The sequence below is a fragment of the Centropristis striata genome, chromosome 3, assembly GCF_030273125.1.
Source record: "Centropristis striata isolate RG_2023a ecotype Rhode Island chromosome 3, C.striata_1.0, whole genome shotgun sequence".
In the NCBI taxonomy this organism is placed as follows: Eukaryota; Metazoa; Chordata; class Actinopteri; order Perciformes; family Serranidae; genus Centropristis; species Centropristis striata.
The window spans coordinates 5,250,194-5,274,230 of NC_081519.1; the positions used below are offsets into that span (position 1 = coordinate 5,250,194).

Here is a 24,037-nt window from a genome sequence, read left to right on the forward strand (position 1 = left end):
GGCAAGGTGATAGACAGGTGAAACATGTGAATGCAAAAGCAGACAGTGTAAGAGAAATATGAGATTTGCAGGTACATGGGGAGTCCAAAAAGTAAGTGGTGTCTTAGGAAAAGCAGAGGGCACACATCCACAGAGATTTAACTGGTGCAGAAGCTTCACTGTACATCACATTGTGTTCACTTTTTGGACACAAAGGCATTAAAAGGTGCAATTCCAGATTTTTTTTTACTTTAAAACAGTCTAAAAAGTAACTATCAGAGAGTGGGAAGAAGTGTGTCAAAGATATCTACTGAAATTAGCATGCTAACCAGTTAGCTCAAGCACGTCCTGTCTTGAAATACCACTTGTGCCTCTAGTGGTGATAGTGAGTCACTGTAGCTTCCAGTCTGCCCTCAGAGAGGATTAAAAAGTAGATGCAGCTACACCGATATCTGTACAGCAGCTCAAGTTTACAACTAAGACTAAAATTAAGACCAACACAAGAACTGAGATTCACAGGTTTTGCTTTTTTTTGTTTTTGTTTTTATAGTTCAGCTGCTTCTCAGCACAAATAAAAGCCAGGCAGAGGAGTCACAAGTAGCGGTGTGAGTGGAAGCAGAAGTGAGCGAGCGACTGTGGATAATAAATCACCACACGGACAGCTGCGTTATGATCATGAAAACATAGCCCATTTCGCTTAGCCGTGAAGCTAGCAGGCCGCATTGTCCTCACACCCGAATCCACATCGCATCCGGCTGTGACTCCTCTCTACTGAACTGTTGCTCTCTGTGCCTTCGCTGAGCAAGTAATTTCTCCCAGGAAGACTCTTCGGTGACCTGTCCATTGCAACAGTCTCCTAAACACAGAATATCATTTTGGTTTAGGTCTTAATTTCAGTTTGGAAAGTTCACAAGACGACTGTCATCTCTGCATTTCTTATATCATGCAATACTCTCACTACTACCGTTGATAAAAAAAAAATTGCACCTTTAAAGTTGCTCTTTGTTATCACTGTGTGCAGGTAAATGTCTGAACAGAAGCTTTATATTGTCTATTTCTCTCGAAACCCCAATGTTGTCATGGCCACTGCAGATGTTTAAATGCCTGAAATTGGAGAAGGATTGCTTGACTACAGGAAGCCTGGATGGCTTTCAGCTGGCTCCTTCAGTGTCCCAGTCCTCCTGTGCTGGATGTGTGTGTGAGGCTCCTCTGGCTGCTGGTGTTCTTGATGACGCAAGTGGAGGGGTTGCTCTTGTGCCTGCACTGTCGATCGCAGCTGCAGGAGGAGGCTGACAGGTACTGTCTACAGCAGCAGAAGAAGCATTGCGTGAGGTCGTGGAACAGGTGACCAGCAAAGAACATGTAGATCCAGGGGTTACAGCAGCTGTTGAGACTGGCCAGCAACATGGCGATGATGAAGGCCATGTCTAGGGAGAGAGACAGAGAAGAACATGTGACTGATATTTTTTGGTGAATGTGGATTTTTTTTTACGTTGTAAATGTAGTTTGAATCAGTCAAACTTACACTCTATTTATTCACTAAAGCAACAAGTCTGCAGCATAGACTTTCCCAGACAAATACACAATTTCCTCCTTTTTGAGTTATTTTCTTTCTTTTTGAAAAAAAAGGAAAGAAACAATATACATCCTTGAGTCATCTTTCAGGATTCAGCCTTATCCTATAAGTAGACCTTGTCTATAAATGGCATTCTGGCCAGTGTGTACCCATGCTGGAATTGGCTCCAACCTCCTGCTGGATAAGCAGTTTAGAGAAGTAATGGATGGCTGGATCTTTAAAATGCCTCTAAAGCAGAATGTTTGTCTTCACTCCAGTAAGATGTAATCACCTGGTTGTGAGCTTAAGTCCAAACTCCAAAGTGTATTTGTGTGTGTGCTGCAAACAGCGTTCTAGCCATTGATAACATCATGGCGTTAGGGATGGTCTGCCACTTTAGGCCAAACTTTAAAAGGACAGTTCACCCTGAAAACCAAAAAGATATATTTTCTCTTACCTGTAGTGCTATTTATCAATCTTTGGTGTGAGCTAGTAAGTGAATATATCAGATTTAGAGATGTCTGTCTCCTTTTGAATGTAACAGAGCTATGGGAAAGTTTGCTTGTGGTGCTCATCAGCAATGTCTCTTTCCAGAAATAACTACCCAGTTACTCAAGATAATCCATAGACCTTGTTGTGAGCGGTTTCATATCAGAAGTATTTTATTTCCAGGTTTGCTGGCAAAAACCGCATTGTGAACTGTCAATTTAACATCACAACAGATCCCCAAACATTCAAACTCCAATTTGTCCAAATGGCCTACTTTGGTTTATGATGTCACTCTCAGCTTCATATTTTATGTTTTTAGTGTCACTTAGCATACGTTAGCATGCGAATATGCAAAGCCGCTAGCATGGCTGTAAATCTGGTTAAAATGTATTAACATAACTTCATTATACAACAATGAGACGTCACAAGCAAAATACTTCCACTAGGCTGGTTTGGACTCTTTATTTAATTTATATTAAATAAATATCAGTCCCTGTTCAAGGCAGCTGCACTTCTCCTGCACATCATTTATAAAAGAAATATAAAAACTGACGTTTCAGGCAACCCCAAAAAACATTAGGGATTATAGCTGAAAAAATAACGAATTAATGTTTGATAGATGGCACACAGATAGGATTTTAAACTGCCTGACAAAAAAATGATAAATGGCTTCAATTAGAAAAGGCTGTCCTGGGTGGAAAAATATACCTTTTTTTCCCCTCATTCATTCAAGTGATTAAGTTTCCAATCGTTAGAGGTACAGGACCACATTGACAGAGCATGCCATTTGAACAGTGGAAAATGGGAGACCTCCAAGTCTTTTTTTCTAATCCTCAATGGAGTGAGAAAGATTTAGAGCACGTTGTCTTCTTCTCTTAAAGTGAAACTGCTGAGCTGTTCTGGTCATGGTGCTCTGACTCTGTATAGTCCTTTTCTTGATTGTGAAAGGTGTGCTGTGCAAAGTGTCAACCAAATGGCCCGTCAAAATTATGAGACGTGTTCAACACCCCGTCCAGAATTGTGAGATTTCTTGGCTCTACTGAGAGTTCTCTTAAGGGGAGATACCACAAAATGACAGCGTTCAAACTTTCTTTTGCCCTGGTAGAGTTCAGTTTGACTTAAAGTAGATTCACCACTTTCTTGTGCTGCCAGACATGAAAGGAAAATATTAATCTTGGCTGCTTTTCTGTAAGATCATGATGAACAGCTCTTCGGAGATTGAAATTGGAAAAATGGAAAAGGGGTGATGTTGATTTCAAAGGGGGGGGACTGTGATGATACTACCATCCCTTATTTGATAAAGCATACGCACTATATCAAAGATGATTCAGAGTATGAAAAGTTAAATAAACATTCCACGAGAACACAAAGTTTCTCCTAAACTATCAGTCAATCCAGTGCAGGTTGGATGTGATTGCTTCAGTGATGGTGCAGAGCATGGATGTATTATTAAACTGCATACGGTGCTGCTTCTCAGATATGCAGACATATTTTTCCAGTGGCCACTTGTGGTATTGCAACAAAAAGTATGTATGTATTTTCCCTATTGTTTACGATGGTATTTTCCCCATAGACCAGCTATTCTCAACCTTGGGGTCGGGACCCCAATTGGGGTCGCGAGATGATTTCTGGGGGTCGCCAAATCATTTTGGAAGTCAGCTCTGTCTCCACTGTGTTAAAGTGTTCATGTGTTAATGTGTTTTAGTCTTTTTTGGGTCATTTTGTGTGTTTTTTTTTATTTTGTGTGTTTTTTGGTCATTTTGTGTCTTTTTTTAGTCATTTTGTGTCTTTTTTGGTCAATTTATGGCTTTTTTCGGTCATTTTATGTCTTTTTTGATCATTTTGTGGTCAATTTGTGTCTTTTTTGGTCATTTTGGTTCCGTTTTTTGGACATTTTGTTTCTTTTTTGGGTGATCTGAACTGTGCATGATTCTGTTCAGTGAACGGGGGTCGCGGACAACATGCATGTTAAATTGGGGGTCGCGACTCAAAAAGGTTGAGAACTACTGCCATAGACCACCATGATAAGAGACATCTTTAAAAGTGTTGACAGGACACCTTGAACAGCAAACAAGGTAAATAAAGACTCTTTCGTGTTGGATTATTGATCCATGGAGGTTAAAAATATGTGATGTCATCACAAAGTCTACGAGTGGAGCAAGAACTGGGCCGTATATTCTGGAAGTAATCCCCGAAGCTACAACACTTTTGGTGCCTGGAGAGAAACTCTGATTGGATTTATTAGGCACCATCTTTGGGCCTGGTATTCAGTCGGGAATGCTGACCAATCAGAGCAGACTGGGCTTTTTTGGGAGGGTAGTTTAAAGAGACAGGTGCTAAAACAGAGCATTTCAGACAGATACAGGTATATGCAGGTAAATTCAAACGGACAACAAGAGAACAAAAACATGCCAACATATTCAAGTTGAAACCCAAAATACAAGTATGAATCTGCAAATGAACACATTTGTTCCTCGTTAAATCATATTGAGTAATTCAGATTAAAATGCATTTTCACTTTACATTCAACCCATCTCTTGCTCATTTCAAATATTTGTGTTGTAGTTTACTTGTTTTACATCAAATGTGCAGTACTGTGAAAGTGAGTAAGACAGAAATGACTGCCAGTAATAAAGGGTATTTTAAACATGATTTTAGTTTTAATCTTTTACTTTAATATGGTAACCACTTTATTATAGTGTCTAATGCAAACCATATGTTTCCAAACTTGTTTTTTCAATGCTTTACACTGGAAAAACATTTTTTTTTATTCCTTGCCAGTTCTATTTCAGTATGAATTTAAAAGGAATATAAACTATTTCCACAACACTGACATGTTAAACATGGATTTGGAGTGCACTTCAAAATAACACGTTGAACAGCCACAAATAATGTTTATGATGCTAAATGGGGAAAAGAAATAGCCTAATGGTTCCATCCATGCAAACAATATGGGGCTCCTAGAACAACATACATATCTGTAGAGTACACTTCACGCATTCTTGGCTTTAATGTGTTTATTTTCACAGATTTTGTGCTAAACTGCGTGGAAGAAGACTAAAGCAAGATGATTAGCTTGGCTAACTTTGGCCTATTTGTCTAATTCTCTGTCTGCTCTGAATGAACACTCGTGCAGTTTTGCTCAGATAGCACCACTTGAAAGGTTATTGAGCATATCTGCCAGCCTGCTTTTGTCCCCTTTAATGGAAACCTCAAAAGATATGAGGAGTCATTTTGAACAAACTATGCAGCTAAATGGATATTATATAAACCACCACTGGGAACAGAGAGAGGAACTCTTTGATGTCTTGGTACATTTACCCTCCCAGTGGCTCTGAAGACGTTCTCTAGACTGATAAGCAATGTAAATGACACTCCCATTCATCCGGGTTCACTCCGGGGAAGACTGAACTTAAATACCATTGTGTTGCCTTGCAAGTGACATGGATTGCTTATGAATTCACAGATTTATTTTCTGAGGTGGAAGAAAGGACCTTGTATGAGGCGCCAAGTGTTGAAATATTGCTGTAGAAAATGGGTTCTTCTTAGACCACATGGTTTATGGGCAATAAAATCACTAATATTAATCTTGGGCAGAGATGAGTGAGTCCTTGTGCCATTGTGAGCACCTGGCACAGTATATAAAAGTGGGGGGATAACCTCATAAACTATGTGTGTCATGATATACCAGTACTGAAGATGAAACTGGTATAAAAAATGTATTACTGATATTATGTAAGTAATATGCATATGATAATATTGTGTTAATAATCCAGAACCTCTTGAATAATTTCTGTTTCCTTCTGCTCTGGATTTGTTTTAGTTACTGTTTCAGGCTCAGACTTATATCTTATTTTTTTTTATGTAATTAATTTATTAAAAAGAGACAAAACACACAATAAACAAAGTTAAAGGTACATTTGACTGACATGTTTTTTCTATAGATTGTGATAATATCGTTATGAACTGTTGACAGTGAATAAGTGACACCTTATATCATTTATATACCAATAAACATACAGGCTAATCATTACAGGATCATGCATCTGTTGTGCATTGGTGAAAAAAATAAAAGCACTGACTGTGTCTATACCTTCTCTAGGTGCAGCAGGATCCCATGCAGACCACATCTGGACGAAGAAGAAGGGAGTCCAGCACACGATGTAGGCGAGGACCACCACAAATGTCATTTTCACTGTGCGGATCTTTGCCTTGGAGATGAGCCTCACGCTGCTCACGCGACAGAGAGGACGAGCGCCTTTGGAGGGCCTTGGCGTGAGAGCCAGGAAGTGCTCCCTCCTGGTTTTTAAATTGAAATTCTGCCATATTTTGAAACATATCAAGCCATAGCAGATGCTTAAAATCGCCACTGGTAAAATGTAAATGCTGAGACTCATCCATGTGATGTATGCTTTGGCGCCCCATGGCTGAATAAAGTCCCCCCAGCAGTCATACACACCGTTCCCGACCTCCCTCAGAGAAAATATGTAGGCTTGAGGAGTGCTGAAAATCAGGCTGAGCATCCAAGAGGCGATCACCCAGAAGCGATCCTTTCTCCTGTGCACGGAGCGAAGAGGCTGGCAGATTGCTAAGCATCTGTCTATGGACATCAGGACGAGCATGTAGGTGGACGCAAACATACCCACGACCTGGAGGTATTTGACCAGCCTGCACACCAGATCCGGCCCGTAGAAGCGAAACGTGATATCCCAAATGAGTTGCGGCAAGACCTGAAAGATCGCCACGACCAGGTCTGCGATGCTCAGGTGCTTCATGAAGTAATACATCCGCGACTGGCTGTGCTTGGTGCTGTGGATAGCCCACAGGACGCACAGGTTGCCGGTCAGCGCGAGCAGCAGGACCAGGACCAGGACGGTAACTTCCACTTTGGCCACTTCTTCATTTCGTTTCAAAGGATTTACTGTGGTGTTTCCTAGATGGCTGTCATTTCCACTACTTGAGTTGCTCCAGGAAACATTCTGCGCCCAACTACTCTGCTCGCGTAAAAGGTCCTCCATCGTGCGTAAAAGCGCCACTTTGGCGCAGCCAGCAGTCACATCACAAAACAGATTGATGCAGGCTGTCCGCTGTATACGTATGAGTATAACTGTTCATTCCCTGCACAATCTACTGTCAGCTCACTCTGTTAAGTTCTGAGTTGCCCTCAAGTTCAATTACTGTATAATCCAAAAGTCAGCGCTCTCACCTGCAGAGGAACAAAATATTACACTTTAATTGGAAACTCAGATTCATTGCACACCCATATTAAGCTTTTGAACTATTAAACCTTCACTCAGAAAGTAATATGACCTCATAACCTTATAGCAGGTAAAATTAATCAAAGGACGCTTACCTTTTAAACGATCCTTTCCACATCTGCTCTGGGCTCTCGGAGCACCGCAGTCCGCATCACTCGCTGCGACCAGATTGAAATCTTGCTTGCTGAAGCTTTGAATCAGACCAATGTCAGTAACCCCCTCCCCTCATCTGATTTTCCTCTAAAGGAAACTGTCTGTGTTGAGTATAAGCAGACTGCAACTCCCTTTCTCCCTCCCTGCGTCCCTGTCCCTGTACATTGACTTGAGGTTAGGACTCTGTGGAGTGCTCTGTGCTTCGTAAAATCAACAGCATTTCAGCGATGCTATCTTATATTGCGCAGTGAGTCAGTGCTTTTAGAATTTAACCTATTATTTGAACCGGGCTCTTGTTAGATTCAAAAGGATATAAATAGGCCTATATGCACCAACTATGGAAAAAGATAGTAGCTGGAGCCAGAGCCGGCCCAAGCCTCCATGGGCCCCTAAGCAGAATTCGATTTTGGGTCCCTCTATTTCTGCCAATAATAATTAAACAATTTAATAATTGATTGTTGATCATTCATCCACCTACTATAAACTCATTGTGGCTCTGTCAGTGTTGTTTACATGATCCTATATTGTCAGCCTGATATGTCTTTACACATTAATGGGGGTGGCCCAATGCAATAATAATAAAAATAATACCAATGAATAAATGATGTCCAGGGTGTCACATAATATGGTTTTTAATCTCAAAATGTAGCATATGCAACGAGAAGAGCGAGCTAGGGTTGATTTACACATCGTTCCAAATGGTAAAATATTATATTTAAAAAAACCCATATTATATATATTTTAGTAAAAGTTTCATCTGGTTTATTATTTTTGGCTTCAAAAAACTGCAACAGCAATGTGCAGCAAACAATTTGTGCAAACAACAAATCTCAAACTATATAAAGTAGCCGGATGCAAAAACAACTAGCTAATTTGCTATTAACAGCTACACAAATCTCTTTGATAAACAATCCATTACCAAGACAACATACCTTTATCTTGGCATTTTTAAATAAAATAAAAAATATTGTTTAGCATTGCTCTTGGGGGCCCCCTAGTGGCCACGGGGCCCTAAGCAGTCGCTTAGTTCGCTTATGCCTTGGGCCGGCTCTGGCTGGAGCAGTAAGCTTTGGTTGAATATAATTACACCTAAGACTGTGATGCTGTGCTATAAACCGGTTTGCACAGGTTCATTCAGGGGATAATTTCAGGTGAAAAAGCATCAGTGTGCTGGGCAGTGAGCAGTTGCATAGCAAACTGGGCTAACGGGAGTGATTGTAATATTTTGTGTGTGTGTCCAAACAGGACCATATCAAACCAAACAACTGTGAGAGACAACTAAGTCTGGAAGTCATGAAGGAAGGACTACAGTAAATGAAATACAAACTCGGAATGACCACTTCTTCAGGCCCTTTCAGTACACTAAAGCAAAGGTAAATAAAATGAGTAAAAACAACCGTTATAAAAATGTTAATTTATGTTTAAATGTCAGATATCTTGTTTTTGAATGCAATAGTTTATTTATTCATTCCCATCCAATTTAAAGTAGCCATTTCATTTGAATTGTTTCTTCATTCCATTTGAATAATAATCAGACCGTGCTGGCCTCCTAAAAAACAAAAACAGTAAAATATGATTTTGAAACTATGGTAATTGGACTCTTCTGTCTGAGACATAGTCAAGGGAATTGATTGTTTTTTTTATGCTGAAAGACATATGGAATGTCTGGAAATTCTTTTAAAAATATTATTATATTTTTGTCTCATCTGTCTTGTTTCATTGTGTATGCAAAACCACCATCAATAAAATGTTCAACAAAAACTATAGCATTAACCTCCTGTGACCCCGAGTCCTCATATATGGACATTTCATTTTAGGTTTTCTGGATACTTAATAATATCCCCAGAAAAAAAGTGGACCAGGTACAAAAGCTGATCAGATTTTACGGTTAAAACATGTTTATTTGTGCCTAATACTGTTTGTAGTTTGATATTCTGTGCAAGTTTGACTAGTTTTAGCAATAGCAACAAGCTACGACACTGCTAATCAGTAAGTACTGATTTGAAAAGGAATAGACTTTTACTATCTTTCTTTAAATAAGAGGGTGTAAATGTATGGAAATAAACAGTTTTATACACTGGCGAATAAATTGTGTTATACAGTAAAATTAACCCATACTTTTTTTTCAGACACTACTTAACTAGTATTTTATTCTTTTTATTGTTTTTATTTATACCCAGTTGTGTATGATTTATTCTATTTTAATAACTGTACAGCACTTTGGTCAACTGAGGTTGTTTTTAAATGTGCTCTATAAATAAACTTTGACTTGACTTGACTTGACTTGACTACTTCCTGTTCAAAGACAATGCTTAGTTTTTGTACTTATCAGATCCTACTGATCCAAAATATCTAGGAGAAACTAACAACAGATACCAAACCAAAGCTTGGGTCTTAGGAGGTTAACTTAATTTTTCTGATAAGTCGACCTGTTTTCATTTCAGTGAACTAGGTTATTTCTTATTTTATTCAGCTACAAAGAGGCAGTTGACTTGGATTGTTTGGATAAAATGACATGTACACGTGAATATCGCATGCTGAGTGTGAAAACGTTTGTTCCTTTTGATTTTCCGGACACACTCAGCTGAACAGTTGCAGGTGCTGCATTGTTGGTCATTTGTTCAGCTGAATAGGCCTCACGTAAGATGTCTTGCTGTATTTGTGCTAGATACAATCTGAGCAGACATGATGGCAGATTAATGGCTCTCTTGTTCCTGAAATAGCCGGTCATGTTACGTCCAGCACAAGTCCGATAGCAGTGACCTTCAGCCCTGATGTAAAACACTCAAACACAGTCATTCTATCAAACAAGTGCTGTAAAGTACAACCAAACCAAGAAGACATTTTAAATTGAAACTAGAGTTTGTTCGTTTTATTCAAGGTTTGTTCTGCTTGAATAATGATTCTGTTTTCATAATCAATCACAGTAATATATTTGGAACGTGACTAGACAAAGGCTAACATTTTAAATGTCTTGATGTTTGTGGGGACTAATTGAATGCAAAACCTGCTGATGCAGTAGGTTTTTCTTCAGTCCTGGGTTCTCAAAAAAAACTATTAGTCACTTGAAATAGTTTAACTTTGCTTCATCCCCAGATGAAAGAATCTGAATGCCTGATCAAATCAGTTTTGATTGGCTATTTAAAAGAGATTACTGAGAAGTGTGCTGTCTGCAAATGGAGGAAATTACTGTCTTTTTCAATTAAGCTGCACATTTCAATGAAGTATTTTAAAGAATTAAGAACTACTTACTAAGGTCATGGTCATGCATGAGTGAATGCGGGCCAGTGACTGATTCAAGCCCTTTTAAACCAAGGCCGTTGCAGGGACTGTTCGGAGCCGGTGCCTAATCTTGAACCAGTTCCTCACGTTTCAACTACCAAAGAACCGGCTCTTGGCCAGGAAAACTGGCTCCAGAGTGGCACCAATTCTTTGCTGGTCTTGAACCACGAGCCACTTACGTCAGGGGCTGGGGGCGGCATTATTCTGACCAACAAGACTGACTAAAAGGTGTGTCATTCATTTTATTTGAATTGTTTAACAGCAGCGTGATAGACACTTGCTAGCATTAGTGGGTTAGGTTACAACAAAGGCTAACATCAACAGCTTACGTTCAGTGTCATTAACCCATAAGAACCCAGACCCAGTTATCCTTAAAGTATGTGTTCTATAAGCGGACCACATAGAACACAATTCTGATGTTTTAAAAAAAAAAAATTGTACCCCTAAATGTCAAAGATCTGTGATGTGACATAAATATTACATTGAGCGTTTGTGGTATTTATGTTTATGATAGTTCTTATTTTAAAATAGAAAAAATCTAGACACATTTTCTGCTTACAGAGACACAAATTTACCTTTTCATCTCCTTCATCTCCACAACATATATCACATTTGTGACTTTAATTTGTTCAGGAAATATGGCCAGAACAATTTAAATGCAATACAAGACATTAACGGATTAGAATTGTTAAGTGGGTTGAAACTTAGCCTAGCAAGAAAAAATAAGCTTTTTAAATTTCCAGTCACAGCCACATTTTGGATAAGTCACTTCTAGTCAAAGTCACATGACCACCACACCAGGGTGTTGAGTATACGTCGCTTAGGGATTTAATGAGTTAAGGTGAAGCGTAAAGCTGAATATGGGAGATTATAGAAGATTTAAAGTGTTTGTTACACCGTGTCACCATGGGTTCTTATGGGTTAAGAACTTAATCTGCGTCCGTACCATTCAATAAGAGCAGCACAAATGTGTTGTACAGGTCGTTTGGATGCAATGTAGGCTCGCAAAGCCAGGAGCAACATATGTAAAGAGTCAGTGTAGTCTGCCATTGTTGCTAATATTCTTGCGAAGAGCGGAGACGTATACAGGCAAATATAGTGACGTTATGACATGTCTCTGGAGCCTGTGGAAAAGCAAACAGGTTCTGAGAAGTTTTGCAATTCGAGCCAACTGCGAACTGCGGGGGTGAAAAGAGGTGATTTTCATCAGTGAAAGTTCACAAAAGTTGGAAGTGAATGGAATATTCACTGTTAATTTTGCACGTGTGACCATGCCCAAAGGAAAAGGTTTCCAAAGTTACTTGCTTTTTCTAAGCTCACCTGCTGGAGAATGAGTTAAGATGACTTGGGTACCAAGCCTTATGGGGGATACTCAAGTGAGTAGCCTGTGGGACAAAAGATTGAACGATAAAGAGATCTCCTTGAAAAGCCACAAGCAACGTGAAATGTACAAATATCAGAATGAAGGGCAATAATTCACCGACTTTACCGGCACACACACAGCCTATTTTCAGTAAATGGATAAAGTGGAACGATAATATCTAAAAGGTTGCAGCATTTTCCAGGACATAAGTCAGATGGTTGACACACACTGTTTTCTTCAATCAATATAAGGGGGTGTGAACTGCTAGACCTGTCAGGTGCAAGCTGTGGTTGATAACATAGAAATTTGTGCTCAATATATCATCAAACATTTCATTAAAAACAAGGGAAGAAAGTTGTAAAGCATACCAAACAAGGTGCTTCTCTTTCGGACATACATGTGCCATTAAAAAGACCCTAAAACTCAGGTCTCACATAAGCAACTATATCTCCAAAGTCCTGTGTTGGCAATGGTGAAAAGTCAGCCTCAATTTATTATCATTATGGGATGAGGAAAAAAGGAATAAAACATGTTTGTATTTATCATTTATAACTTTGAATCAATCACATTCAACATGATTGTGGTTTTAATCCCAGGATGCATTGATAGTGTATCTGCAGCCGACTTCAAACTTGTATTTGTCAATAACAGTTGTGACTAAATAAGCATTAATCCAAAAATCATTTTGTTAAAAAAAAAAAAAACACTGTCAGTTAATATTTAAGAAGAGACACACAAAACACAGATGACCTGTCTGTTTAGGTGTTGTCTGATCAGATTTTATTTATGTATTTATGCTATAAATAAACATTACCATCGCAATTTAAACCATTGAAGCCTGGAAAGCGGATATGTCGTTTTGTAGTATTTGTATAAGCTCTCAAATACTTTTTGAATTTCATTTCTATCTGCTACAGAGGCTGAAAAATCTATTATTTAGTAGAAGCGTTGACACTTCTGTTGAATTTCCAGAAAAACTTCAGGTTTTAGGGACTTATTTTAAAATCGCCCAGAGGTTTTACAGGCGTTTCAGGCGTCATTGGGTTAATGCAATTTAATGCATTGGTGCTACATCTTGATTGGCGTATGGAAACATGTAACAATATCTTGCTCCTAACTGAGCTCAGATAAAAACACAAAAGCAAAATCTGAAGTGCAGAAAATGATCCATGTGTCCATTTAGGTTTACAAAAAAGCTTTTCGTGACCTTTAAAGTGCTGACATCACTCACCCTCACACAGTACATGAAGCACTGACATACACAGAACATGGGAAAGCAGAAAAAGAGCAGGTTTGGGATCCTGGAGGTCCATGTGGTTGGTTATATTAAACAGTAATGACTGAAGGCTCCGAGCAGCCGCTTTGTTTGTTTATGCCTCGGGCCAGCTCTGCCTCTATCTGCCAAAGGGCTGTGCAAAGATTTTATCATTCGTTCGGAAACAGCTGAAGACATCCCTGATTTATCATGGCTAACTGCTTAAAACATTATACATTATTAGGTGTCAGACATTATGTAATGCCTTAATGAATAGTACCTTACACAACGACCCTATAATTTCTGCTTTTACTGTGTTGTACGTATTGAACCCGATACTCTATAGGAAGCGGCAGCAGCTGGAAAACCCCTCAAGCATTGGCACTCTGTGCTGTTGTGTACATATATTAAAAGGTAACATCTAATTTTCAAGATGCTTTAACAATATAGTCATAAAAGTTTTGGCATGTTATGTAAACTCATTGCATTGAAGGTTTCCGTTATGACCTACATCATAGCCTTCTGAGAAACATTTACGGATGCTTATGAGACAATAAGGAATATCAGATCATTTTCAGGGACATTTTACTAGAGAAAATCTCTCGATAATACGTCTCTGTTTTGGCTCCTCTCACATTAGAGTTTGGTATTCGGTTGAATTCTTGTCTTAATAAATCTGCCTAAAAACTTCTCTGGCCAGTAATTATTTCTGTACAAGAATTACTCATGCAGAGATAATCCATCTTCATACTTGGGCTGACAAAGGTGAAAACTAATGAAGATCTGCCAGACATAATTTCCAATAATCAATCTTTTATTTAAGGGTGATGCATTTATCAATATTCTCCTATGAAATTACTTCACAACTAATTCTAAATTTGACTTAAATAGGATACATTTACATAATTTTGCAGTTACACGTGGTATTTATGAATTTAACCACATCTGGTATCTAAAAGAGTTTGCAGACAAATAAATTATAAGAATTGATTTGCCCTTCAAAATGAATTGGGGTAATAAACGGTCACAGACTACTTGGAAAGATTTTTGTTTTACCAAATTCTACTCACACTGTGTCGGTAAGACATGACACTGACTCCTATTATTCCTTCTTAGAAAGCATTAGACATGCTTTAGACATGCAGAAAGTTTATATTTCAAATCATACTAATGTACCCCAGCGCAAAGAAGATTAATTCAGCTGATTCAATGGGAATTTCACATCTACTGATTGTAGGCTTCCCAGCATGGTGAAGTACTTAACGACTACACCTACTGAGCACGTGCCCAGGGGCCCAACGTATCAGGGTCCCTCCTGGCATTCACCTACAAAAATGTCCCTCAAAGTGACACATAACAACCAGAAAGAGACTCATAATGACCACAAAGAAGAGACATGAAATCACTACAAAGAGACACAGAAAGATACAACAGAGACCCAAAAAAAATTACAAAGAGATGCAAAACAGCTACAAAGACACACAAGAGAAATTAAAACACTACAAAGACACAAAGAGTCACAAAAACAATACAAAGGGATGCAAAACAGCTGCAAAGAGATGCAAAAAAGCTGCAAAAACACTACAAAGATGCATCAAACGATGATAAAGGGATGCAAAACAGCTACAAAGATACACAAGATGAAATTCAATCACTGCAAAGACACACAAAGAGACACAAAAAACTACAAAGAGACACAAAAAGATAAAGAGATAAAAAAAAAATTACACAGAGATTCAAAACAGCTGCAAAGACGCAGAAAGAGACACAAGCTGCAAAGAGATGCAAAAATATTCCAAAGAGATGCAAAAGGATTATAAAGAGATTAAAAACAGCTACAAAGACGCACAAAGACACACAAAAAGATTGCAAAGAGATGCAAACCAACTGCAAAGACACAGAGACTCATAACAAATACAGAAAATGGCAAAACAACTCCAATGAGACACAAAACGACTACAAAAAGGTGCAAAACAACGACGGACAAAACAACTAAAAACAGACCATGACACATAAAACAACTACAAAGAGACACAAAATGACCCAAATCCACAGAAATATGTGTAACAACTACAGTGATACACAAAACAACAACAAAAATAGTCTAAACACCTGTAGAGTGTTTGTGGCTCCTCTGTAGGAGAGGCAGTGGGGCCCTTTGCATGACTGTGCCCGTGGGCTCAGTGTCTCATAATCCACTCAGGCTTTCCAGTCTAATGCTATGCTACATCTTGACTCTGTCCTATTTGCAGCACATGATGCACACTGACAGATTATTTGGAAATAATCAAACCTGAACACAAGCTCAACCCGAGAGCCAGAGCTTTGTTAAATCCCCGGTCAGAAAGAAGAACAACGGTGGACGTTGTTTACTGCTGCACAATAACAGAATATCTCATTAAAACATACACATTCTTTATATTGTTTGTGAGAAACCTGCCAGAGCTGCATGACAAAAACTATGTATATATAATCTAATCTGTGACTGTAAATCTATACATACTCAGTTATCTGGATTCAATAGGATGTACAGCCAAAACCCGCATTCACTTTATACTGCAGAGCTTACAGTGTATGTAGCATGTGTTTCGGTTATTTTGCCATACACTCGTGGTTATTTAACTGGAACTCTATCAATAGCAGCACAGATAAATTACATTAACACACCAGGACACGTACTCTTTGACACAGAAGTGGAAAATATATGGTAAAAAATATCTAGTTTCACACAAATATGTTGACATGGAACAGATGAGTGTCACAATGACGGCTCCTCGGTACGTTCATTGTCAGAGACAAGATCTTGACCACACATAAACTCTGTCTGACATCCATTCAAGAGCACTTGGCGTCCACACACTTCATCAGTTCATGAGTATATTTTAAAATCAAGCTGGCGTGTTGTGACAGTCGTTTGACTTGGTGATGTAAGGCATCCTGCTGTGGGAATGCCTGAGCACATGAGGGCCAGCATAACAAACGGGTGTGTTGGTTCAGCTGCCCCGAGCTTTCTGCTCACTCACACAGGTATAAACCAGCAGTCACTCTCTTGTTCCTAACCTAAAGCATGTGTGTGGTGGTGGAAGGGTCAGAAATCACATGCAGAACTAAATCATGTTAGCGTGACTAACACAAGGTTTGTGTGAACACAGCAAACCAAAACAAACGTCTCCAAAAGTCAATCTTTTTTCACTTAAATGTGTCTATTGTGTGCAGGGTCTGTTTAAGATAGGTTTACAGTTGGTAACTTTTTGTCTCTGGTGCATGTTTTTCGAAAATGGCAACAAAAGATTTTAAAAAAAGAAACTTTTGTTGTCTTGGGTAGCTGACACGAGAGAAGTAGTAAACAGAATATAAAAACACTTTGGTAACACTTTACAATAACCATCATTTATAGATGGTAAATAGACCATTTATAAATAGTAAACAGATAGTTTATTAATGTTTAATCATCATTTATAAACCGTATAAAGGCCATTTAGAATGGTGAATAGAAAATGTAATGATGTTGAACTATAATTTATAAATGCCAAATAGGTAACACTTTACAATAACCATCATTTATAAATGGTAAACAGATAGTTTATTAACGTTTAATCATCATTTATAGACCGTATATAGGCCATTTAGAATGGTAAATACATAATTTTATTAATGTTTAACTAACTAAATGATTTATAAATGGCAAATAGATAGTATATTAATGTAAATTAATCATTACTTTACCATTAACAAACAATATATTATAATTAATAGTTAATTAATAGTTTTAGTTGCACTCATTATAACATTTTTAACACCATATTAAGTATGTTATGTGGTTTTGAAATGATTCATATACATTTAAGAAATTGGTTTAAAACATTTAAAAATTAAATATGTATAGCACTTTGTAAATGGTTAATAATTGGTCTATAAACCATCTATAAACATCACTTAGATGGTTATTGTAAAGTGTTACCGCCAAATAGATTACTTTACCATAAAATATACAATTACCATAAACAAACATAATTATTAGTTTATTAATAGCTTTACACTCATAACATGATAATGGATAATGATTTCAAAATTATTTTTATACCTTTATGAAATTGCTTGAAAACATTTAAAGATTAAATATGTATAGAATTTTGTAAATGGTTAATAATAATTGGTTTATAAACCATCTATAAACATCACTTAGATGGTTATTGTAAAGTGTTACCAACACTTTTTAAAGTGGGTTGTTCTTTGGATTTTGTTGATTTGGCTATACCTGTGGTCACTGGTGGTATCCCTTTTGATAACATATATTGATTTCTGTTTGAGTTTACCGCCCACTGGAGGCAGCAAACAGGCCTGGAGCATCGACTCTGTCAAACATCCAGCAGAAGAATTATTAATTTATGTTTATATCAGTTATAGAGGACTCACCTGTGTCACGTTCTTGTATTAAATTAGACCAAAGAAGACGGTCAACAATCTTGTGCAACACAGTAACACTGAACATATATATTCAAAGTTATTTGCACAGCCCATAATATCCATGCATGATTTTTTCCCCCTGCACCATATGCAGTATGTAGCAGTGCAAACTGCTGTATAGAAATTAAATGACTGAGGGCCCCCTCCCCTCAAAAAATCCCCAAACGCAATAAAACAGGCAGTATCAATTGTTATAATATGAATCAGGGGAACCTTCCCTTTTTTCTGATGCATAAAGTTACTATCATGCATTACCTCTGTGTAATCATATCCATAAGTGACATTAAAAAATGCAAAGTAAATTAAAATAATGTTTTAATTAAATACACCATACTCAACTAGCGCATTGTTGTTTTTTTGTTGTGAAAAGTTGTATTTAGGTGTTTTGTAATTCCATGTCAAGTTACTTTTTTTTCCCAGATAGGCAACATGATAGTAATATATTTTGGTCAATATCAACTTTCACATTGTATAATTATTGTACATTTCTGTATCACTTCATTGCACACTACATCCATATCATTTTTTTTTTTTAAAAGGCACCATTCAAAATGCCTTGGAAAGCTGAGCACCTCACAGTTCAGACACATAAGCTTGTCTCTGGCATAAAAGGCACTAAAGTTATGAAATGTTTTTGTGTAATATGTCTAAACTACATAGCATCGAGGCTATGGTGTCATTTGAGCCATTGCTGAGCCATTACGGCCACAAATATTTACAAAAATACATTTTTATATAGCTAAATTAATTCAGGAAATAAAATAGAGCACTAGCCATGTGCTCATTATAACTTTTGTGGTAGTTTACATCAGCTATTCTCAACCTTGGGGTCGGAACCCCAATTGGGGTCGCGAGATGATTTCTGGGGGTCGCCAAATCATTTTGGAAGTCAGCTCTGTCTCCACTGTGTTAAAGTGTTCATGTGTTTTAGTCTTTTTGGTCATTTTGTGTCTTTTTTTGGTCATTTTGTATCTTTTTTTGATCATTTTCTGGTCAATTTGTGTCTTTTTTGGTCATTTTGTTTCCTTTTTCTGGTCATTTTGTGTCTTTTTTTAAGTCATTTTGTGTCTTTTTTTGGTAATTTTTTTTCTTTTTTGGATCATTTTGTGTCTTTTTTGTGTCATTTTGTGTCTTTTTTTTGGTCATTTTGAGTCTTTTTTGGTCATTTAGTGTCTTCTTGGTCATTTTGCGTCTTTTCTGGTCATTTTGAGTCTTTTTTGGTCATTTTGTTTCCTTTTTTTGGTCATTTTGTTTCTTTTTTGGGTGATCTGAACTGTGCGTGTGAGATTCTGTTCAGTGAGACAACATGCATGTTAAATTGGGGGCCGTGACTCAAAAAGGTTGAGAACTACTGGTTTACATTATATAGCTTAGACTTCTGAATATCTTGTTGCTCTGGACTATTGCAAAATATGTACACAGGCACTGAAATGTCTGCAGTCCCAGTGTGAAATCCTAAACTGGGATTAATTTACCAATAGTTGAGGTAAAAGTTGTTGTGCCCTGGCAGGTGGAACAAACCTCAGAGGGGAGTTGTTTGAGATGATGAAGTCATACAGTAAGTGAAAACGACTGCGTAGGTGCACCCTAGAGAATGGGTTGGTGTATTGTGAGAGTGTGGGGCCTTCTAAAGTCTTTTATAGTATAATGTAAAAGCAAGGTACAACATCCAGACACTAGATTGCATAAATCTTGTGGACCTTATTAAAATTACAGCAGATGATACGTCTAATATTAAGAAATACATCATCCTTAATAATTAATATCAGTAATGATGATGATGCTCCCAAGTGTCCCTGCACAGCACAAAGGCCAAAGAGCCGACATCTAAATGAAATGTAGCCATAGTTAATATTATAAATGAGGCCTGTGTTTTTCCTGCTGTAAGTCAAAAATATCTGATGTGAAAAAGCTTATTACACTTTTCATTGTTCAGGTTGTTTTCATCCACTGTTCGTATAGTAAACCTATGAAAAATAATTGGGTAACGCTTTATAATAAGGTCCTTAATAACCATTAATTAACAAGTAATAAGGCATTGTTCTCGCTTTAGAGCCGGTAGTTGCAAAAAGCATAGTTAACTTATAGTTAACTTATAATAGATGAGCAATAAAGTATATTTTAATATCAATAAGCAAACAAAATACGATTAATAAAGGCATGGCAAAGACATAATGGGTGGGTCATGGGTGTTTGTAATGCCATTATTAACACTTATATAAGCTGAAAACACAGAATAATGTTAATAAGCATCTTGTAAGGACTTACAAGGGCCTTATTACTTGTTAATTAATGGTTATTACAAGGACCTTAATATAAAGCGTTACCAATAATTGTTACCTAAACGTAACCACTTAGTAGTTCCAATGTTAATGTGATTAAAACAGTGATTGTCATGTTTAAAACAGCGACCATGTAACTGTTTCACAGTGTTAAACAGATATTTTGTATGATATCAAACCCATTCATGAGAATATGTTGCATATTTTCAGCATTTTTGCATCATTTTCCTGTGCACCATCTGTTTATATGAAATCTACGAACCTCTGACTTGTGAGAAAGAGAAGACAGGAGCACTGCAAGTTCCTTAGATGGATAAGAATGATAAAAGGCTGCTCACAAAGTATAACAAAAGATAACTTGTATGACTGAAAGGAGTTAAACTTCCTTCATTAAATATTTAAAAGTGTACGACGATTTCTGTGTGAGTGAGAAAAATAATAATCACTTTGTTTCGGAGCCAAGAGTTTCAACAACCGCTGCAGCATGTGGACACAATTTAAAGTACCAGGGATAAAAGCCAAGTCCTCAGAGAATCCATAAGACAGCAGAGTATACCAGCAGCCCCTGGCACTAATCTTAGGGGATAGCATACTCAAAGCTTCTATAACATCTGCAGCTGAGCTCAATTAATGGAAAATCATTGACATGCATACAAGCACAGGGTTTGTACGATTCTTTTATTTGTGATGTGCCTTTTACAAAAGTGTGCCTTGTTTGTGAGCTCATAATTTTCTGGTATAAATGATTCCTTTACCAGGTAAATTCAGTGGAAAAAAGGCTTTGAGAGCATCAGACCCTGAAGATTTTCCTTAAGTGTTTGGATGGTTTACAAAACATTGTAAGTTATCGTTTCCTGTGCCGTCTAACCTCAACCACAGATGTAGCCTCAAATCACAGTGTTTGTTTATTTCAGGTTAATTTAACGTGACATGGGATTATACTCCCTGTGAGTACATTTATTTCAAGGTTGTACCTTGTCAAACTGAGCTTGAGCGAGATTGATTGGTGACCTGTAAATCCATTGCACTTTGTGGAATAAAAGTGATTTTTTTGTTTGTTTAAATAATCAGATTTTAACAAACTTGATATTCCTTAGACATTTCTTGTAATGGCACCACCTGAAGCAGAAAAAGCAGAACGTCCTGTTCTTTGATGTAACATTCTGTCCACTGCAGCGAGCAGCAGATGGGTCAGACTCAATGTTGACTTTTTTCAATGTACTTATTCTCACAATGATATGTATGAAAGTAAGTCACGTGAGTACATCATGTACTGACCTATGTCACTAAAATGATGTAACAAATGTACTTATTTAAACCATAGTCTTTTTTCCTAAACCCGACCAAGTAGTTTTGTTGCCTAAACCTTCAGTTCAGTTCAGCTTTTATTTCAAACACGTGCGAGTAACACAACAAAGTAAACACAAAAACAAATACATCCAATGAGAATAATCAAAACAAAAAAAAAATAGCAATAGACAAAACAAACGCTGTAATGTGAACGCAACATGTCCGAAAAGGAGTAGGATGAAGCATATGCTTATTTAAACCTACCCCTTCACTACTCAATAAACACTTTTTTTTCTTTCTTTTTTTCCCCTAAACATACATATTTTAATAATACATATTTACAAAAAAAAAAAAAAAATTGAAAATAAATAGATTACATAAACAAATACATGAATAATTTATCATTTATGAAAACACCCGGTTAACCTAACCAAACTGCAGCCGCTTCACAATGTTAACCATGAGCTAAAAACTAGTGGTTTAGTTTAGGTTTGTGTAGGTGTTGAGCCACTGGTAGGGGAGTTAGAGAATAGAAACTAGAGAACATAAATAAACAATCAGGGTTGTGGTTGAATGGGTTGGAGGATTGTTGGAGACTATTACCCCTATTCGACCAACGCAAACCTAGTTCTTTTGCTGGTTTGCAGATGGTTCAACTTGCGACCCGTCTCAGAACCTGTTTGCCTTCCCACAGGCTCGAGAGCCACGTCATTACATCACTGTTTATGTCTTAAAATGTCTGCACTGGCATGCAAACACAACTGGTACAACACTTTTGTGCTGCTCGTCTTGAAAGCTATGGACGGTGGTTAAGTTCAGCTCAGTTCAGCTTTTTTTATTTCGAACATGTGCGAGTAACACAACAAAGTAAACTCAAAAACAAATCCACCAATGAGAATAATCAAAACCAAAAAAAATAGCAATAGTCAAAACAAAAGCTGTAATGTGAACGCAACATGTCACATTGCAGTTAAACAAACAAATAAAATCAAATGAATGATACATATTTTCGTTAGTCTTGTTGGTCATGATAATCTTAAACCAAGCCCCTGATGTAAGCAGTTCGTAGTTCGAGACCAGCAAAGAGTTGGTGCCACTCTGGAACCAGTTTTCTTGGCTGAGTTTTCCTGGTTCTTTAGCTGTCGAAAAATGAGAAACTGGTTCAAGATTAGGCACTAGCTCTGATCCGGTCCAAGAACCCCCTTGGTCATAAAGGGGTATATAAGGACAATCTTTGCCCTGATTTCCCTCAAACGCAGCCCTAAAGTGGATAAGAAAAATAGAGTTGTATGAGTGGTAGAATCCTGTCTTAATATTATAAATGTTTTGGTGCCTTATAAGCCTTCAAATTCATTAATCTGTCACTCAAACTGAACTTCCTGGATTGTATTTCATGTCCTACCAGTACCTGAAGCAACATGCCCCCCCGTGCTGTTAAAACACTTATAGGAGTCAAATCTAACAGCAAATTTTCTATAAAAACTACACCTAACCATTTGCTTCCCTCTCCAACAGTACTCGATAAGATAACAAAAATACTGTAGGCTATTGGCAAGGAATCTCTCAGGTTTAGTTTCTCAATGAACAATGACCCCTCGCGGCTCCGCTGACATATGGCCTCTGTGGTAATTTGGAAAGTATCGTATCACACAGTAGTTAGAAAGGATATTAAGTGTGGTGGAATTGCCCACAGTCAGCCAGGGACTTTGAGGATACATGGAAAGAGAAAAACAAAAAGTGAATTGAAATAACAGATGCAATGTCTTGTCATTTGAAGTAATTGTTGACGTAACTGGTTATGACTTCTCCTCACGCAAATGCCACAGCAGAGGAAGTTATTTTGTCCACTGTTCATACGTTAGTAGCACCCTTGGGGAAATTCCTCCCCTGCATTTGAAACTTGCAACTGTTTGGGAGCAGAAGGCAGCCACAGCACACGGAAACACACGGAAACACACGCAGTGGCGGTTCTTCACAGGGGCCTCCAGGGGCCACTGCCCCTGTGAAGAAGCCTTTGGCCCCTGCTGTGGCCCCTGTGTCAAATTGTTCAAACAACATCTCATTGTACACAAAAGGAACCCAGAATGTGTACATTGTATAATAGTTTAACTCTATGGAGTCTTAAAGGGCTATTTTGTCCATTTTTGAATCCTTTTCATGTCTTTACGTGTCTTTGTAAGTCATTTTGTGTCTTTTTTGGTCATTTGTGTCTTTTTGTGTCTTTTTTGTGTCTTTTTTGTGTCTTTTTTTGGTAGTTTTGTGTCTATTGTTGTGTCTTTTTTAGTTATTTTGTGCCTTTTTTTTTGTCATTTTGTGTCATTTTGTGTCTTTTTTGTCATTGGTGTCATTTATGTGTTTTTTTCTGTGTCTGTTTTAGTTATTTTGTGTCTTTTTTGGTCATTTGTGTCTTTTTGTGTCTTTTTTGTGTCTTTTTTTGGTAATTTTGTGTCTGTTGTTGTGTCTTTTTTAGTTTTTTTTGTGCCTTTTTTGTCATTTTGTGCCTTTTTTGTCATTGGTGTCATTTATGTGTTTTTTTCTGTGTCTGTTTTAGTTATTTTGTGTCTTTTTTTGGTCATTTTGTGTCTTTTTTGGTCATTTTTATGTCTTTTTCAAGACATTCAAAGATTTTGAATGCTTAAATATCATCTTTGCCATTTTTTCATG

At 37.5% G+C, this 24,037-nt stretch overlaps 1 protein-coding gene across 2 annotated transcripts in view; it reads right to left on the reverse strand.

The window, feature by feature from the left end:
• Window positions 1-659: 659 nt before the first annotated feature.
• Window positions 660-24,037, reverse strand: part of oxtrb (oxytocin receptor b) — a 39,127-nt gene continuing 15,749 nt past the window's right edge. The window contains exons 1-3 of one of the 2 annotated variants that reach the window (XM_059330080.1): window positions 7,377-7,483; window positions 6,117-7,229; window positions 660-1,406 (exon numbers count right to left, since the gene is read on the reverse strand). In XM_059330080.1, the coding sequence (XP_059186063.1) occupies window positions 1,144-1,406; window positions 6,117-7,041 (1,188 nt within the window). In that variant the 5' untranslated portion in view covers window positions 7,042-7,229; window positions 7,377-7,483 and the 3' untranslated portion in view covers window positions 660-1,143. Of the gene's footprint in view, window positions 1,407-6,116; window positions 7,230-7,376; window positions 7,484-24,037 lie in introns of those variants that run through there. The other variant, XM_059330081.1, reaches the window with a different exon arrangement.